The 20,205-nt window shown below is 39.0% G+C and overlaps 1 protein-coding gene across 2 annotated transcripts in view; it reads left to right on the forward strand.

Annotated features, from left to right (window-relative positions):
* The window catches only part of LOC145263646 (uncharacterized), an 84,847-nt gene that overhangs the window by 55,135 nt on the left and 9,507 nt on the right, over positions 1-20,205 (forward strand). For both annotated transcript variants that reach the window (XM_080120505.1, XM_080120504.1), the window contains exons 8-9: positions 3,319-3,375; positions 14,035-14,140. In XM_080120505.1, the coding sequence (XP_079976631.1) occupies positions 3,319-3,375; positions 14,035-14,140 (163 nt within the window). The remainder of the gene's footprint in view (positions 1-3,318; positions 3,376-14,034; positions 14,141-20,205) is intronic.

Genomic DNA, 20,205 nt, shown 5'->3' on the forward strand with positions numbered 1-20,205 from the left:
GAAAATTCTATGTCCTGGAAAAAAAAATCCCCTCCCCCCAACATAGTTTGCTTGGTGAAGCCGTCGTTTATGCTACAGCGTGCATGCACATAGCATAAACGGATGCTGCAAAATGGTGGAAAGAAGTTTGTGAGTTCAGGGGTAAATACCATGCAAACGGTAAATTTGCCCCAAGTTTGATTATCAGATTCGTTATCAGCGACCTCAATTACCTATAAAAAACAAATTAGAGTGGTCGGTGTTCTGTAGTAGCGTATCTGGATATTTACCTTTTTTTTTTCTTGCTTAAAAAAAATAGCATTAATACAGTAAGTTAGGTAAACTGACTTTTTCGTTTAAAAATGGAATTATTTCCCTTTCGTTATTAACTTTTAAAAAAAATTTTTTTTTTAATAAATATTTTGTGTTTTATATACATAAAGTACAATGGTTGAATGTTACTGTTTTGATTATATTCGTTTGGGGGGGCACAATTAAAAAATTAAGAAAGATTAAAATGAAGCAAAATTTAAGTTTCCGTTCCATTTTTACAACAACCGTAAAACAATGCATACTCAGCAAGTTTTATCGTAATTTATAAGCATATTGAAACACTAAATCAACATTTTATTTGTTTTTTTGCATAATTAATGATTGAAGTATTTTTCTGTTTATTTTCTTAACATCTGTTAAAAAAAAATAATTTGTACATTCTCTTGAAAAAAAGAATCACACTTTTCTCTACTTTCACATGTGTTCCATTTTAACAAACTGAGCCACAGCAACGCGTGGCCGGGTACAGCTAGTATATATATATATATATATATATATATATATATATATATATATATATATATATATATATATACGAGCAAACAGTTAATAAAACATGTTAAAAACACTTTGAAATGAGTTAAAAACATATTTAATCTGAAAAGGAAACACTAGATAAGTGGATAGTCCTTAATCCGCGGAGTTTCGAAGAGATACTTTCCTTCTCATCAGAGGGTAGGAATTAGCAAAATGCCCGATCGGATAATGCATGCAAAAGAATTTGATGAAACAACAAGTTAGTCAAAGATTTTACTTGTAAACAAACAAAAAAAGTGAAGCAGAGGGAATATGGTGAAGAAAAAGGTGATTACACATGAATGGATAGTCTGGTGGAAGATAAATAATCCGGTGACAGTAAAATCCAAATGTATTTTATTTGTTCGTATTATCTTTTTTGTATATATGTCAAATATATGGGTGTATGGTCCAAGCATTTTTCTTCTCAAAGTGTCCGCAGTTTTTTTTTAGATTTGCTTGTAATCAGCTACACATCTTCAGGAATCTGTGTATTGGAATTGACAGAAAGTGGAAGAAATTTAAAGGTAAATGTAGATAAATAGAGCACACATAGTTAAGAAAATGATGATGATGATGATGATGATACTACTACTAATACTACTACTACTACTACTACTACTACTACAGTACCGTAATAATATGTAATTAAAAATATTATTAATACACGGCCACCAGAAATATCACTGCACGTACAGTACATGCATTTATAAAAATAAATGTACTGTATGCAAATTCTTTTCCAAATGAAATCTCCAGATTGAACAAGAAAATTACCAAACACTCATTTTTTTTTTTTTTCACATAGGAATCAGCACTTATCAAGGTCTAGAAGCCACTTGAGGATAAGGGTTAAAGAGTGTACAGTAGTCAATGAGACAATATCGTAGTAATTGTTAGTAGTGGGAATTTGGTAAATTGGATTACTTAAGGGGAACGTCTCATCAAGAACTTGTTTACATTGGACTTGAAGATGACCACATTGTAGTCAGCTGGAAAGCAGTCAAATGGTAGACAGTTCCAGAAGTGCGCAATTCTAAGAAAGAAGCTTTGTTCATGGAATCTACGTTTAAGTGTAGGTACAAATAAAGAGTTGGGAAAATTATTGATAGTGGTTTCAGCTAGACGAGTGTTTCTCGTGAAAGTTAGTCAAGTGCAGATCATAGATTGGAGCTCAGACGAGCACTTGTCATGAAAATAACAATAAAGCAGAGACAGGCTCACAGTGTCTCTTCTGTGAGAAAGAGGTTGCAGGGAAGAGAAAAGGGCATTTTGAACTCTGTCAAGGCAGGATAAGTCTTTCTAGCAGCTCCTGCCTAGACGTGGCAACAGTACTCCATCCTTGGACATACCTGGCTCTTATATAGGTAGAGAATTGCATCAGCAGTGAGATATCTATTGGATTTATAGAAGAATCCCACCATTTTTCTAGCAACATTGGCAACAGATTTGATGTATGTGTTCCATTTCAGATCAGGAGTAAAGCTTGTCAAAACATGAAGCCTCCCCAAGATGAGAGCCATTCATTTCAATTTACGCCAGATGAGGATAAGAGCATTGATGATGTAAAGATAGAAGCTTGTATGATGTTATGACGCTAGCCTGGTATACCGGCATACAATGCAATAGGTTTAAGGGCAGTATATGCGAAACAGCAACCAGGTATATTGTATTGCATTGTTTAAGTGTGAGTTTTGCCAGATGTTTGGCTAAGGAATATGATTTGAGTACTTTTAATGCACTTGACACATGGAAGAGAGCAAAGTTTATAAAAATTGTGACATCAACTTCTGAAACAATTAGGATTTATTGAACACCTCCCTCAAGCTGGCATCTATACTATTAATAAAATTCTAAATGTTTATTTATTCATTTGTGTGTGTGTGTGTGTGTGTGTGTGTGTGTGTGTGTGTGTGTGTGTGTATACCAATAAAACTTTCAAATAGATGCACTTAATTGAAAAATTCTTTTTTCCCTGAAAGGTGTGGGCCGCTAGATTGTCCTTATCTATATATGGTTCGTAACGAACAATGCCAAGTCACACAAAAAGCCCGAAATAAGGGTTTTTGGGCCGTTTCGTGCAATTGTTGAAAAAGTTACCTGCCCATGTCAACGGAATTTAGCACTGTCTGTATACAGTCGCGGTAACGTCTTTCGGCAGACGGACAGGACTTGTGGTGCAATGGATGACTTGTCTGACTACGGATCAGAAGATTCCAGGTTTGAATCCGGGCAAGTTCGTAATAATTTTAACCATCATTTTATCCAACGTTTACTCATTATCCTTAGTTATTTTTTTTTTTTTTTTTTTAGTGATTAAGCGTTGATGGTAAGATGATATGCAGTGTACCTAATGTTAAGTGTACTCGATTTTATGTTTGACTCGGCGTTGTGTGTGCCGATGCGACACAGACGCTAGTTTAAAAAATAAGATGTGCCTCATATTCATTGATTTAAAAATTTTTTTTTTTTTTTTTTTTTTTTTTTTAGGATTTGCTGAGAAAGGAGCGGCAGATTTGGAAAAGCCGTATTGAACAATCCAACAGAGTAAGTTTTTATAATTTTGTATCTACAGGCTGCCCGTCATTGGCCGGTCGTAAAATATGCTTAGATATTTTGATTAATGCAGATTTCATATTCATTAGAGGTACTATATTGGACTTAATATATAGTAATGATTTAAAAAGTTTTTAAAAAAAAATGATTCGTGCACCACCACTGAAAATCGAAACCAAAACGTTTAGCCTAGGATTTACTTTTTCCTTTGACATTAATGCCTGAGCTATGAAGACATGTTCGATGCACGGCTAAAAATTAAATCATGAACCAATATCTATTATGTTACGCATGCATATTCATAATGCCGTCATTTGACCTTCACTTGGCAAATTTCCTTTTTTTAATTTTCACACTTTTGCACCAATTTTTCCCCGCTAAAACCCAAATATAAAGTTTTGCATGGGTTCGAATACCCTATATATTAAGTCTCATGTCTGATGACACAAAAACTGACAGAGTAAGTTTTTATAATTCTGTATTTATACAGTATTAATAATATCCATATTTCAGTATATTGCACAGAAGTGTAGCTGATATCTACTAGTTTTTTCTTAAAAAAGTGGATGTCTGTTTAAATATTAAGGGCTTCCCATTGGTTTGAATTCTCCGTTTGGTGCTTCCATGTGTTTAGCACATTACTGCAGGACTGCTCCCCTGCATATTACAACATAGTTTGAATTATTGTTTCAGCTTATCTTTCCACTAGCCGATCACAGCCTTGATTCATTTTATTTACAAAGTAATTTGCAATCATATTCTGTTATCGTTATACGCGTGTTCGACCACATAGACCTAACATGTTGTAGCAGAGTATGTCGCAAAAAAATATAGGATAAGTAATAACTTGACTCCTGTTTTTGTTTTTTTTTTTCCTGAAGAAAATGTCATTTCGAACGTGCTCTCGACTTCTGTCTGTGCACACATTCTTTTTATAGTCTTTTAATTTTCTTTAGGTGTCATTTCGATCATGGCTATGCATTTGCACCCAGCCGCCATACTCTCTTACATTCTGGTTATTGCCCACACTGAAGATTGAACCGTCAAACGAGTGCCACTTCTTTTTTTCTTTTTTTTTTTACAAAGGAGACATCACTTATCAAGGCCTGAGGACCACTCGAGGATAAGGGTTAATGAGTGTACAATTATCAAGGGGAACATGTCAGTCATCGAAGTAGTGGAAAATTGATAAATTGGATTAATTAAGGAGATGGCTCAAGAATTTGTTCATGTTGGACTTGAAAACAACCACATTGTAGTCAGTTGAAAAGCAGGAAAATGGAACAGAGTTCCACAGGCGTGCAGTCCTAAGAAAGAAGCTTTGTTCATGGAATCTACATTTAGGTTTAGGCACAGATAACGAGTGGGGGGGGGAATTATTGATAGTGTTTTCAACTAGACGAGTGTTTCTTGTAAAAGTTTGGCAAGGGGGGACAATAGATTGAAGCTCAGTCAAACACTTGCCATGAAAATAACGATACAGTAGAGACAAACTATGGGTTAAAAAGTTTACAGTAGAAATTGGTCAATATAGTAATCATTAGTAATGAAAATTTGGTAAATTTGATAACTTATATAGAACGGCTCATCAAGAACTTATTTACGTTAGACTTGAAGACAACCATATTGTAGTCAGCCGGAAAGCAGGAAAACACAAGACAATTCCACAGGCGTGCAGTTCTAAGAAAGAAGTTTTGTTCATGGAATCTATATTTAGGTTTAGGCACAGATAAAGAGTTGGGGAAATTATTGATAGTGGTTTCAACTGAATTTTACAAAGTACTTTATCCGTTATGCTATGAGGCCTTGTAGATTAAATAAAAAGGTTCTGTTTGAAATTCTGAGCCAATTCCTGAGTTCAAAGGACAGCTCCACTTTTGCATTGTTTTTTGAGAACGGGACATTAACTCCTGAAATTATCAAAGATTTTTCATTATCCAGAATATTTTTTATTAAAATTTAGTTCCATATATTCAATTATGGCTGAGTGGGCGATCAGAGTGAAAAAAAAAAATGAAATTGGTTTGAATACATTATTACACACATAAAAATAACTTAAACTTTTTTTTTCTTCTTAAAGACACTTTCTGGAGTGATAGAATGATTCAAACACAAAATTAACTTCAATCTGATTGAATTTAACACATTTTAAGGACAAAAAATTAAGTTAAAACATAGAAGTTGATACTTTCAGTATGAAAATAAGTATTGCCCGGGTGACAGCAAAACCCTTCTGAGAGAAAGATTAGGATTGTGATTTCATTTTTTTATTTTATTTCGCTACAGTTGATATTGTGTAGAACAATAAGAAAATCATAGTGAACAATGCATTCAACAAAATTTCACACACATTTCTAGATACCTATATCTAATAAGTTCAAAAGAAAGGACACACTTAGGGAGGTATTTTGGTGGTCAAGTCATTAATAAGAGATTAGCTGGTTTCCCGGCATAGCCCAGGATATAATAAAGATTGACTGAAATACATGTTCTAGCTGGTTTCTAGGCGTTGCCAGGGATGTAATATAGACACATTATGTTGTATATTACCTGTTCTCTTCTCCCTAAGGTAAAACAATTTCATATACATGCTGTAAATTACCTATGCTAGGGATAAAACATGAACAATACCAGTCCTAGGGTAGATAAAACAAATAATACATAGAGATGAAAGATTCCTCTCCCCTAAGAATAAAACATATATTCAATATCTGCTTTTGTTTTTTCATTGTTTATACGGTCCCGAGCAACGCCGGGTAGCCCTGCTAGTCAAATAATAAAATTCATAAAATTATTAGGGAGATATTTATATCAATTTTTAAAGATTGTACTCCAAAACAGTAATGATTCAAGATTCTTGAGAGGTGATATTTATAATTCAGGTGCAGTGCGTCGATCTAGGAATCACAGGCATGACCCCATAGGGCCATGAGAACATTTACAGATCCATAGGTGCACTTATGGGGTAGGGGGACTTCCCCTAGGGGGATGTTGTTGTGTATGATTGGTCCAGGGAACAACCCCGGCTCACCCCTTCCCTGAATATATTAACGGAGCACACAGTCGAAAAACGGCAGTTGAGCTTGAAAGTTTATGACTGAGCAACTTGTAGAGAGTCCCCCCCACCACCACTCTCATCCCGCGCCATCCTCACCGCTGTATCGAAGAGAGAAGTAAAATCTACTCATAGACTCAGTTGAGTCGGACATTATTGAACACTGTATCATCAAGACGTATAATCTATTACGGAATTTGTAATTTTATTGAAATTCATTAAACAAAATTACCGTAATTTTTAAAACAGTTGTTCGCATTGATACTTCCAAACAGAGATGCCATCTTTTTTCGGATCTTAATTGTTGAGTCCAGATGAGGGCTTTTTGTTATACAGGGTGGAACGATAAAATTGTCACCCTAGAAAAGATGACATGATTCCATTTCTGTTTGATGAACACCAGTTTCCTTTTCTGTTGCTAACTATCTACTTGTTGGCAGTTGTGTACAAATCCTAAGAGCAATAGGAACCTTCTATCATGCCTGAAAGTAATACAATGTTCAACCAGCGAGATCGGAGATGCGCCACTGTACAACTCATGCTCTCTACCGATCCAAGTTATAACAACAGGACTTTTGCCAGTACCCTCAAAATGCATTGCTATATTGCCACCAACAACAGGGACGTGCCCAAGGTGATGAAATAAAGTTTCTGGCCACGTTTATGGTCTTTGGTGTGGCTTTAAGTTAAAGCCCCATCATGCCACCCCACATCTTTGAAGTCAGCTTCAAAGTCAACACCAAAGTGCAGGTGGATGTACTGAAGAGTCTGGTGATCCCCTAGTGCAATCAGGTGGCTGCTGGCGGACACTGCGTGTGGCAGAAGGACAAGTAGAAAGGAGTGCTACGACTTTGTACTCTTCTCTCATGCCCACCCTCCTCCTCTGATCTGAAACTACTGGACTACTTTGTTTGCTCCTACGTCGAGAACATCACCAACATGACCTCCCACAATACCAAAGCCTGCCTGATCGCTGCCATCCGCTGAGTATTCGCTGGGCTCCCATGGGAACTTGTGGAAAAGACATGCTCCCAGTTCTGGACTTGTATCGAGGTGGTGATTGAAGCTGAAGAATAATTAAATAAATATTGAATTGTCTTAAAAACGCACAGAGAAAGAAAAAAAAACAAAAATGCCGTCCATAAAAATCAATCGTTGTCGCAAAAATCTGCGAAACATTCGCATAAATCTGAACAAGTCAGTTGTTTTATATTTGTTTCTGCCATTAAATTTGGCTTAAATGCAAGAGTGTGGCGATGGGACAGGGGCTGGAGCTTAGTTGACAAAGTGAGAGAGAGAGAGAGAGAGAGAGAGAGAGAGTCTAGTACTAGATGCAATGGGCTTTACCTTTACTCCTGATCTTAAATGGAACACGTACATCAAATCTGTTGCCAAGGCCGCTGGAAAAATGGTGGGATCTTTCTATCGATCCGGTAAATATCTCACTGCTGATGCCATTCTCTATCTATATAAGAGCCAGGTACGTCCAAGGATGAAATACTGTTGCCACATCTGGGCAGGAGCTGCCAGAAAGTATGCAGTTTGCGTTAAGCAAGCTGGTTTCCCAATCCGACAGCGTGTCGCCGTCGATGAATGTAAACACATAATGGCCATTGTACAGTTCTTTTATAAGGGGGATAACTCCACTTATGCCAAGTCTGAGCGAAAGGGCGATAACTCCTTTCTGGCCTCTACATGCCCTCCCCCTCGTGACCACAAAAGCAAGTTGTTGTGGTCATCCTTTATGTGGAGAAATATCCGTGCGACTTCCCCCGCATTTGCGGCGACAAACCCCTTGGGGCTCTCGTCCTCCGACTTGACGGTTCCCTTAACGGAGGAGGACTGTATTTTTGGGTATCTCCTCCCGTGGTATCTTCCACTTCCATTTCTTCCTCATGCTCGCTTGGGGATTCCGTGTCGGCGTGTTGTTCCACCTCCATTGCCTCCTCCGGAGGTTGTTCCTGTGGGGTCTCCACATTTATAGGTGGGTTCGGGATTTCTTGTCTGATGTTACGAGGGCCATCCACTACCGGGTGTATTCTACGGAGAAACCGACGGTTTCGCAATGTCACTCGATTGCTTCCATCGACCCGGACTTGGTACTGTCGGTACCCCTGGGTCTCCACGATTCTCCCTGTCTTTGTCCATCGACGTGGGTGGTTCCCGTCCTGGTTCTGGATTTGGACATAATCTCCTACCTGGAGTTCCCGGAGTGGGCGACTATGTTGGTTGTAATACTGCTCGTTCCTCATATGTCTTTTGGCCATTGCTACTTCCCTTAGTTTGCCTATTTCTGTCCACTGTTTTCGAACCTGGTATTTGTCCCGCAGGACAGGAAGGTGGTCTTTAATGACCCGACCATACAGCATCATGGCCGGGGACATGTCCAGATCCTGGACAGGCGTGTTCCTATGGGTCAGTAATGCTCGGGCTGCCCGATCATGGCACAGGCGTCCATAACTGTCCATATTGTCCGCCAGTATACGTCTCGCGGTTTTGACGGCTAACTCTGCGCGGCCATTGCCTTGGGCATAATGCGCTGATGAGGTACGTTTTCGTATGCCCCAATTCCTCAAAAAGGAGTCGTATTCCTGGGATTCAAATGGTGGTCCACCATCCGACGAAATCTCTTCCGGTACGCCGTAGGTACAGAACCAAGTCCTCAAGGTATCGCACACCGTCTTGGCTCTTCCCGACGTCATTAGGGCCACTTCAACCCATCCCGTATACCTGTCTGCGTATACCATAAAGTGTCTACCCTGCATCTGGACGAAGTCAACCACCACTTGTTGGAATGGAAATTCCGGGTCTGCTGGGGACATCAAAGCTTCCCTGGGCTGAGACGGTGCGATTTCATTGCACGTGCGGCACTGGGCTCTTGTTTGCCTGATGTTAGCATCCAACCCTGGCCAGAATAGTCGTTGTCTCGCATTCGCCAGCATTCCGTTCACACCCTGATGAGCGGAATGAAGAGATTCCAATATCTCTGCGCGGAGTTGTCGAGGTATTAGGATTTTGTTCCCCTTGATGATCACTCCTTCCAGGCAATATAATTCCTCACGCATAGGCCAGAAGACTCGAACTACGGTTGGGATATTGTTACGTGACTGGGGGAAGCCATTTTGAATCAGCTCTTTCAAAGTCCTGCATTCTTCGTCTGTGGCTGCCGCAGCCACAATCCTTCCCCATGTGATGGCTCTTAACGTAGTATCATTCTCGTACATCGATGTTAGGGCGGCTTTGACTGCGGTGTCAATGGATTGGTCCTGGTCTCTTGGTGGGGTGCCCGCTGGGTACCGAGATGCACAGTCAGGGGCCAAGTTGAGTTTCCCCGGTCGATGTTTTATCTTGAATTTATACATGAGTGACTTTTCCTTGAAGTTTAACAGGCGTGGGTTTTTTATATTCTCCAGGGCTCGGTCTGAAAATATCTTTACGAGCAGTAAGTGATCCACTCTAATTACCAAGTCTGGGCATCCGAGTATGAACATGCGGCATGATTCCAACCCATAGATCAGAGCCAAGGCTTCACCTTCCACTGGTGCATATCGTGATTCTGCGTCGTTGGTAAAACGGGATCCCGCCAGGATGAGTTTCCAATGGCCATCCCCACAACTCATTTTTAATTCCCCCTCACATCTGCAGTGCTTTTGAAACAGAAAATACGATATCCCTGTTTTGCTGTAGTCTGTCGCGAGTCCTGTTGCTCTGTTCATTTCGAACATTTGGATGCCTTTTTCAATTCTTTCCACTATTATTTTTTTCGACTCTTGGAATACCTGTTCCAGTGTCTCATCCCAACAAAATTTCCTGTCCTTTGTTTTCAGCAACTCTCGGAATGGGGCCATAACTTCGGCTTGTGAGAATGCATAGGAGACTTGGTTTACGAGTCCGAACCAGGACCTAACCCCAGTAATATTTGTCGGGGTGGGGAAGCTCAGGATGGCTTCAGTCATTCTTCTTGTGGGTTTGACCCCGTTCGCTGTTACTTGAAACCCTGCGAACTCCACTTCCATGTCAGCAAAGTGAAACTTGTCTGGGTTAAACACAATTCCTCTATCGGCGCAGTGGTTTATATATTCAATTGTGTGCCAGAATGAGGATTCCATTGAGTTGTCCCACAGGAGACTGTCATCTATACACCGAGTTTTTCGAGCCATGTCCATGGTGATATCGTCAAACCGATGGGTGTAGCCATCTCCTGATCCATGGAATCCTTGAGGGGCTCGACAGTACCTGTATCGACCCCATTCAGTGATGAACGTGGTGGCGTTTCGTGCAGCTGGAGACAGCGGTAAACTGTGGTAACCGTTCCACGCATCGAGTACAGTCTTCCTGGTATGTGCAGGTATTACCGAGACCTGATTGAATGGGGACGAAGTGTGGTGCGTCTCCCTCATGGTCGCCTCGTTCAACTTTTGTAAGTCCACCGTCCGCCTTGGGGATCCATCCTTTTTTGGTGTGACCACCATTCTCGAGCACCAAGTAGTTGGTGTGCCTACCGGTACGGGTTCAATTATCCCCAGTGCCAGACACATACACTGCCTGTCGTGTTTCTCTTGATCCCACCTTAATATGTAAAAACAGGACCCCCTTGATGTGTAACTGGCTATTTGTTATACCCCTTATCCGATGGGTAGTTGGAACCAAGTACCCATTTGGGTACCCGAGGAGTCCTTGAATCTCGGGGCCAACAGAGCAAGTTTGGGCTCCTGTGTCCGCAAAGGCTTGGATGGCGTGGGTGCTCACTTTCATTGGCTTCTTTGGCACCCTTCCAAAGGTTGCATGGCACTTGTTCATTACAGTTACCTCTGCTGTAACTGAGGGGGGCGGTTCTGGGGCGCCCACCTGGAACTGTTTCCCATTCCACTCAAGGTGAGGAATGTTTGCCGGTTGTCTCTCATTGTGTCTGTGAGTAGGGGTTTTATCCGTGGTGTAAAACATGAACGACTCCCCGCTTTTTATAGCCTCCGTTTTGGATCTATTAATTTTCCGGCACACCTTTTTAATGTGCCCTACTATTCCACAAAAGTGGCACTTGAGTCCCACTGCTGGGCAATCTTTCCGGTTCATCGATCCACCTCGGTGTGATGTTTTTCCGCAACCATTGCAAGGTTTGGTGTCCCATGGGTTCGACAGGGCCTTTGCCTCATGCATTTGTTGTACTTGATTCGACTTTTGTACCCCAGATATCGTGAGAGGTTGTGTGGTATCGGAAAAGTGTGGAGTTGCTTCGTCTGTTGCCTCCAGGCAAACCAACCGTGAAAACTTTAGATCCAAGGTAGGAAGTGTAGCTGCCTCTGCCAGTACCCTTCTCTGGTGTTCGATATTTCTTAACCCTGCCATCATTTGCCCGGCAACCATATCGTCTGAGTAATTAACCTGCTGCCGGCAAGTGGGTTCGTTCGGACACTGAATACTAAATTCACAAAATTTCGCCTGGCCACGTAACCTCGATAAAAAATGGGTCACTGACTCACCCTCATTTTGCTTCATGGAGTGAAACGTTTGTCGGTGGACTTCCTTGTGTAAGCCTCGAACGGCCACCAGTCGTATTTGGCAAAGAAGGAACTCTTCTGCCGCATTGTTGAGTCGTTCTGGTCCAATGAGCTCAAAAAGTAACCTGTTCGTTTCCGGTGTGCATGCTTCTCGCAGTTCGTTTCGAATTACAGCTGGATTTTCGAGTCTGCACATCTCCTTGTACCGTGACCAGGTGTCTAAAAAGAGTGCCCATTCGCTATCTGTTGAGTCCAGACCTATAGAAGGTCACTGCATTCTTTTTGTTTGCGACGTGTTCGCTCGTCCATGTAAGATGTCCTTCCGTAATTCGATGTTTTCTTTTTGTAACTCGACTAGTTGACGTAATAAGAGAACGTTTTCTTGTTCCATAGTGTAACGATATTTTTAGTCCAATGCTGCGATATAAGTAGTTCACGTTTTAAAGTGACAATATGTTCGTAGCGCCATGTACAGTTTGCGTTAAGCAAGCTGGTTTCCCAATCCGACAGCGTGTCGCCGTCGATGAATGTAAACACATAATGGCGATTGTACAGTTCTTTTATAAGGGGGATAACTCCACTTATGCCAAGTCTGAGCGAAAGGGCGATAACTCCTTTCTGGCCTCTACAGAAAGGACTTGTCCTGCCTTGATAGAGTTCAAAATAGACTTTGTAGGAGATGTCCTTTTCTCTTCCTTGCAACCTCTATCTCACAGAAGAGATGTTGCGAGTTTGTCTCTGATGTATCGTTATTTTCATGGAAGGTGTTCAACTGAGCTTCAATCTATGGTCCCCCCTCGCCAAACTTTCACAAGAAACATTCGTCTAGCTGTAAACACTATCAATAATTCCCCTCACTCTTTATCTGTGCCTAAACCTAAACGTAGATTCCATGAACAAAGCTTCTTTCTTAGAACTGCACGCCTGTGGAATTGTCTTCCGTTTTCCTGCTTTCCGGCTGACTACAATATAGTTGTGTTCAAGTCTAACGTAAATAAGTTCTTGATGAGCCGTTCTATATAAGTTATCAAATTTACCAAATTTTCATTACTAATGATTACTATATTATCCAATGTCTACTGTGCACTCTTTAACCCTTATCCTTGAGTGGCCTCTTGGCCTTGATAAGTGGTGATGCCTATGTAAAAAAAAAAAATTATTTATTTTATTATCTATTATATATATAAAAGTGAAAGTGTCTGTGTGTGTGTGTCTGTGTACATTTTCCAATGCAATAACTCTGTCAATTTTAAGTCTACAGACTCAAAATTTGATATACAGGGTACTGAGATTTGGAAAAATCTTTATAATCCATTTTTGGCCAGAAATTTGGCTGTTAAGGGGTAAAAGTATAACCTTTGAGAACTCTACCAAACTCCTCCGACAATTTTGGGTCTAAACACTTTAAATTTTAGATATAGGTTTCTTGGACGTGGATCTAACTGAAAAACTTGATTTGAGCCCAAAACAATAAATTTCAAGAGGTCATAATAGGGGTCAAAGTTAAAAAAATTGACCTTTTTTTTTTTTGCCCAATGTACACCTCCAAACACCCAGGCAACGCCGAGCTGAAATGCTAGTTATTATAATTACTATTATTCTAAGGTTTATTTAAAAGTTCTGTAAATATATTAAAAACGCACTCAGAAAGAAAGACAGCCATTTATTTAAATATCTTTTATTTAAATATGTTCATTTTGTTACTACTTAAAAAATTTTTTTTGTAAATATATATTTTTCTATTAAATCTTCAAAAGTTTTGTAAATATATTTTTTTAAAAATCTTGCTTGCGAATATTCGACCATGTCTGCTATTTGACGTGTTTACAAAAAAACCAACGCCATGTGCTTGTGCCAATGTCAAGGTCGGATTACCGGTGTCACTTGAAATGTGCACCGGTTATCGCCAGTCATCGTTTTCTGTTACAAGGTATCTATTCTTTGCTTGGTCCTATTTATGTTTATGCATTTCATTCAGTTTCCAGTTATTTATTTCCTTTTCTTCAACAACAAACTTTTGTCTTTCTCTACGCATAACCTTCACCCACTCCAAAAATGGAGAAATTTATTTGAACTGTAAATATTTTTCTGTTTCAGAATAATTCACCTCCTCCTCCTCCTCCTCTTTCGCCTATCTCTCCTGAATGTTCTGCGAGTGGTGGTGAAAATCCACTGTTTGCCACAGGAAATCAAACCGATGAAGGTGAGTTTTTCTAGTTTGGATTGTGTGTGTGTGTGTGTGTGTGTGTGTGTGTGTGTGTGTGTGTGTGTGTGTGTGTGTGAATCTGTACATGTGTGTGAGTGAGTTAGTGTGCATGTGCGAGTGTGTGTGTGTACTTGTGCACATGTGTGTGTGCAAGTATGTGTCTGTGCAAATCTATGTATGTGAGTGAGCGAGTGTGTGTGTATATGTGTTTGTGTATGCATGCAAGTGTGTGTGTGTGTATGCATGCACATGTGTGTGCAAATTTGTGCTTGTGTGAGTATGTGTGCATTCGCGTGCGTGTGTGTGTATGCATGCAAGTGTGTGTGTGTGTGTGTGAAAATCTGTTTGTATATATTGTAGTCAGCTGGAAAGAAAGAAGCTTTGCTCATGGAATCCACATTTAGGTTTAGGCACAAATAAAGAGTGTGGGAAATTATTGATAGTGGTTTTGGCTAGACGAGTGTTTTTTGTGAAAGTTTGGCAAGGAGGGACGATAGATTTAGGCTCAGATGAACACTTATGATATTAATATTTAGATAATTAATCTGAATCGCAAAAATTAGAACTTTTGGGAGAATCAGAATAATTTCTGATGCCAAAAATAATTTCAGTTTTTTTTATTTTGTTTAAAGTAAATCTTCCACTACCATTATTGATGTTGAAAAATAAACATTTATTAATTTTAAACTACCTCTAAAACTAAAATTTATAAATTATCTCCGACAAGTGTGTTTTTACGCTTGAGAAAATATATGCACATTTAACATGTATTTTTTAACTAGCCTGAGTGCCCGGCGTTGCCCGGGTGTTTGTGGGTGTGCATTGAGCAAAAAAAAAAAAAAAAAAAAAGTGGAAGTAGGTTGGCAGGCTCGAACCTGTACTGCGAAGGGGGAAAAGAACGTGAATAAAAAAAAAAGTGACATCTTTGCTATTGCATCCATCGAAAAGAGGCAATGATTTTCAAAAAATATTGTTGAAAACAGCGCCCCTTCTTTGTAGAAAAATGCCCAGTTGAGAGTGAAGTAATTAATGTCTTTAGCCAATTTTTCGATATTTGTTGTCTGAAGGGTCGAGCTTCAAAATGATACCAATCTCGTGAAAATCTGTTGCCTCTAGCGAAAGTTTTTGCGATACATACAAACATACATACATTTAAACAGACAGGTGAGATTTATATTATAGAGTAGGAATGAATAAAAAAATCTACACTTAAATATTTGGAGATTTATAAAGAATCAGAATTGGTGATTGTATCGGAATCATCACTAATAAAAAAATTTTTTAAATTTAAGTTTACAAATTGAATTATTCTGTAAACTTAAAGCAAGTATAAACTAGCTGAACTAGATGAAAAAGCTCAATATTCAAGATAGAGCATTGGTATAAGAAAATCAATGTAAAATAGAATTTACAACAATTTATGATTCAACAAGGAATACAAGTTGAAAAGTTTAAATTTTTCTTATTCCATGGAGTTTCAAAGAATGACTCTTAACCTCAAAGGAAAGTAGTTAGCTAAATAATATTAATATGCAAGCTATAATTTTGATGGTTAGCACATAAATTGAAAACTACAAATTATGAAAGACTAGTCTGGGTGCCCAGCATTGCCCGGGTGTTTGTAGGTGTGTGTTGAGCAAAAAAAAAAAAAAAGAAAAAATGTTGTAGTAGGCAGACAGGCTCGAACCCGTGATGCGAAGGCAGAAAAGAAAGTGGAGGTGGGTGTAATGGTATTGGTTGAGCAACAAAAAAAAGAAGGAAAATTGCGAGTGCAAAAAAAAAAAACGGTAGTTAGTCGGCAGGCGGGCAGGCTCGAGCCCATACCGCAAAGGAGGAAAAGAAAGTGAAAAAAAAAGTGACACGTTAACTATTGTGCCCATCGCCAAACTGCAAGTGACGTAGGTTTAAATTAAGGCTAGACAATCGAAAAGAAGCGATGACTCTCGAAAATAGCCAGTGTCCAGTTGAGAGTGAAGGAATTAATGACCAATTCAATTAATTTTTTACCATTTTTTTTTATTTGTCGTCCGAAGGATTGAGCTTCAAAATGATACAGATCTCGTGAAAATCCATTGCCTCCGTCGAAAGTTTTTGCGAGACATACAAACATACATACATACCTTTAAACAGACAGGTGAGATTTATATTATAGAAGGCAAACAGTAAACTTTGTAACTATTTAAACCGTTTTTCCTTCCCCCTTAGACCCGGAGAAGAGTTTTATGGGAAGTCATCGAATGCACAATGTATGACACAATGGGGAAGAGTAATTATGGGAAAATAATGTGTAAGATGCAAAAAAAAAAAGGAGGAAAATTGCGAGTGCAAAAAAAAAAAGGTGGTTAGTAGGCTCGAGCCCATACCGCAAAGGAGGAAAAGAAAGTGAAAAAATAAAGTGACACATTTGCTATTGTGCCCATCGCCAAACCGCAAGTGACGTAGGTTTAAATTAAGGCTAGACAATCGAAAAGAGGCGATGACTCTCGAAAATATCCAGTGTCCAGTTGAGAGTGAAGGAATTTTTGACCATTTTTTTTTTTTATTTGTCGTCCGAAGGATCGAGCTTCAAAATGATACACATCTCGTGAAAATTCATTGTCTCCGTTGAAAGTTTTTGCGAGACATACAAACATACATACATACATACCTTTAAACACACAGGTGAGAATATATTATAGAAGGTTAGCACATTAATTGAAAACTAAAAATTATGAAAGAAGTCGCATTCATATAAAAGTTGATAATCATATAGAAATGCATAGGTTTAAAAGGATCTTTCTTTTCTTTTTTTTACATAGGCATTACCACTTATCAGGGCCAAGAGGCCACTCGAGGATAAGGGTTAAAGAGTGTACAGTAGAAATTGGACAATATAGTAATCGTTATTAATGGAAATTTGGTAAATTTGTTAACTTATATGGAACGGTTACTCAAAAACTCGTTTACGTTAGACTTGAAGACAACCATATTGTAGTCAGTTGGAAAGCAGGAAAATGGAAGACAATTTCACAGGCGTGCAGTTCTAAGAAAGAAGCTTTGCGCATGGAATCTACGTTTAGGTTTAGACACAGATAAAGAGTAGGGGAAATTATTGATAGTGTTTTCTGCTAGATGGGTGTTTCTTGTGAAAGTCTGGTGAGAGGGGACCATAAATTGGAGCTCAGCCGAGCACTTGCCATGAAAATAACGATAAAGCAGAGACAAACTCGCAACATCTCTTCTATGAGAAAGAGGTTGCAGAGAAGAGAAAAGGACATCCCCTACGAGGCTACGAAGTCTATTTTGAACTCTATCAAGGCAGGATGTCCTTTCTAGCAGCTCCTGCCTAGATGTGGCAACAGTACTCCATCCTTGGACGTACCTGGCTCTTATATAGATAGAGAATTTCATCAGCAGTGGGATATCTATCCCACCATTTTTCCAGCGACCTTGGCAACTGATTTAATGTATTTATTCCATTTAAGATCAGGAGTAAAGGTCAAGCCTTAAAGCATGTCAAAACATGAGGCCTCCCCAAGATGAGAGCCATTTATTTCAATTGATGCCAGATGGGGATCTTCTAAATGAAATCCAAGCTCAATGAAAACAATTGAAAAATGTGGTACAATCCAAAGAAATCCAAGCTCAAAACAATCCAAAGAAAATATTGACAGGTTAGATATATGAAATTGAAATAGTTCAAAAGTAACTGTAATAATCTAAGTTGTTAATTGGCAAATATGAGCAAATTCCAAATTCAAAGATGGCTTCTTAAAATTGTAGGAGAAGATTTGTTTACGGGAAATGATTCTATGTGAGAAATTTATTATTGGCCTCACATTTCTTTTATACGTATGTTTTTTTTGTTTTTTTTACAACAGTGATCACCACTTATCAAGGCCCGGAAGCCACTCAGGGATAAGGGTTATTGCAAGTACATTACGTTAGTGTGGAGATTTGATGAAGTGTTTACTTAAGGGGGCGGTTCATTAGGAATTTGTTAACGTTGGACTTGAACACATCCAAGTTGTAGTCAGGTGGGAAGCAGGCATGATGGAACAGAGTTCCACAGGCGTGCAGTTCTAAGAAAGAAGCTTTGTTCATGGAATTCTCATTTTGATTTAGGCACAGATAAAGAGTGGGGGAAATTTTTCACAGTGGATTCGGCTAGACGAAGTGCATTGTGAAGGTTGACGAATATGTAGAAAAATAAATTCCGGAGCAAAAAAGGTTGCTTGTTTTTAATGGTAGTACTTCCGTCTTTGTAGCTGTTCAACGTTTTGAATTAAATAAAAGCAGGATTTGCTTTTAAAACATAATTTATTGCACATCTTGGGGAAAGTTCAAAGTCATGGGTTGCAAAATGTTGAGATGAACACATTTGTTAAGAGAATATAGGAACATAATTTTGGTAAAAATTTTTATAGCATCAGCAGATTTTTTTGGTAATGAAAATCAACGTATCAACACTAGCGTCCACCAAGGTCCCATCCTGGACCTTACTCACTTTTACATCTTCATCAACGATCTCCCAAATCACATTCTTAGATCATTCACAGACATTTATGCCGATGGCAACACAACCTATGGTCATCAATAACAAAGATCTTTCTGATTATCTCTCTTCTGATCTTCAGACAATCTTCACCTGAAACGTCTCTATTTACTGCGCTGAATCTTTATGGTTCCAGGTGAGCATTGTCTGAAGATAGCGGTTTCAATCCTACCCAAAGCCGGTCAGAGGCTTAGTTGGCCAAATACGTGGTGTGACGACAACAACTATGGAAGGCAGTAATTGCTGATGATGCGGTTAGGAGATTCAAAAAGTTTTAGGCAGACATACATACATAAATACATACACACATACATACATACATACATACATACATACACACACACATACATACATACATAAATTTAAACAGACGGGTTAGAGTTAGGGTTAGAGTTCCTATCCCTGAGTGGCTTCTGGGCCTTGATAAGTGGTGACCACTGTGTAAAAAAAAAAAATGCACTTTTGCCAATGATGGTTGTACATACACGCCCAAGGCGCAATTTCTCATTCGAGGGTCGTTTCAAGAGTAAAACCACTTTTTTTTTTTTTGCTAACTCAAAATTTTTAAGAGTTATTAAGATGGGAAGTGGTACCATTTAAAATAAGTGACTTTTTCTGCATCATAATTTATTAATTTACCTAAACACAACCATTATCAATGCACTTTTCTCAGAAATTCCCTGAGCTCCAATCCCTGGTCCCCCCTCGCTAATCTTTCATGAAAAACACCCATCTAGCTGAAACCACTGTCAAAAATTTTCCCCACTCTTTATCTGTGCCAAAACCCAAATGTAGATTCCATGAACAAAGCTTCTTTCTTAGAAGTGCACACTTGTGGAACTCTGTTCTGTTTGCCTGTTTCCCACCTGACTACAACCTGGATGTCTTCAAGTCCAACATAAAAAAATTCCTGATAAACCGCCCCCTTCAGTAAGACACTTTATCAAATCTCAACACTAACGTACTGAACACGCAATAACCCTTATCCCCAAGTGGCTTCCGGGCCTTGATAAGTGGTGACCACCTTGTGAAAAAAACAAAAAAAACATATTCAATGACACATCTCTGCTTCTGAAACATGTCCATGACAAAAGTTGCTTCCTTAGAGTCTCAAACCTCAATATCTGCAACAGAGAAATGGCAGTTTCAGATTATAAATCCATAAGTTCAGTCATCATAACCAATGCCATTCGCAAATTGCGAATGGCAAACAGTAAACTTTGTAACTATTTAAACTGGTCCCCCCCCCTTAGAATCGGAGAAGAGTTTTATGTGAAGTCATCGAATGCACAATGTATGACACAATGGGAAAGAGTAATTATGGGAAAATAATTTCCCAGCAACGTCAGCATTGATGGCAAGGTTTAATAAGACTTTATGCCAAGTGATAGAACAGCCCATTGTTTTTTTATTTATTTATTTTTTTTGCTGTGTGATCTACTAAACATGATCGCAATATGTCTCTATATTCGAACAAGATGGCGAAATAGAGTCAATTGGCTTTTTTGTGGGTTTCAAAGATATATGC

The sequence above is a fragment of the Euprymna scolopes genome, chromosome 39 (assembly GCF_053919585.1).
Source record: "Euprymna scolopes isolate OS-2025 chromosome 39, ASM5391958v1, whole genome shotgun sequence".
NCBI lineage: Eukaryota > Metazoa > Mollusca > Cephalopoda > Sepiida > Sepiolidae > Euprymna > Euprymna scolopes.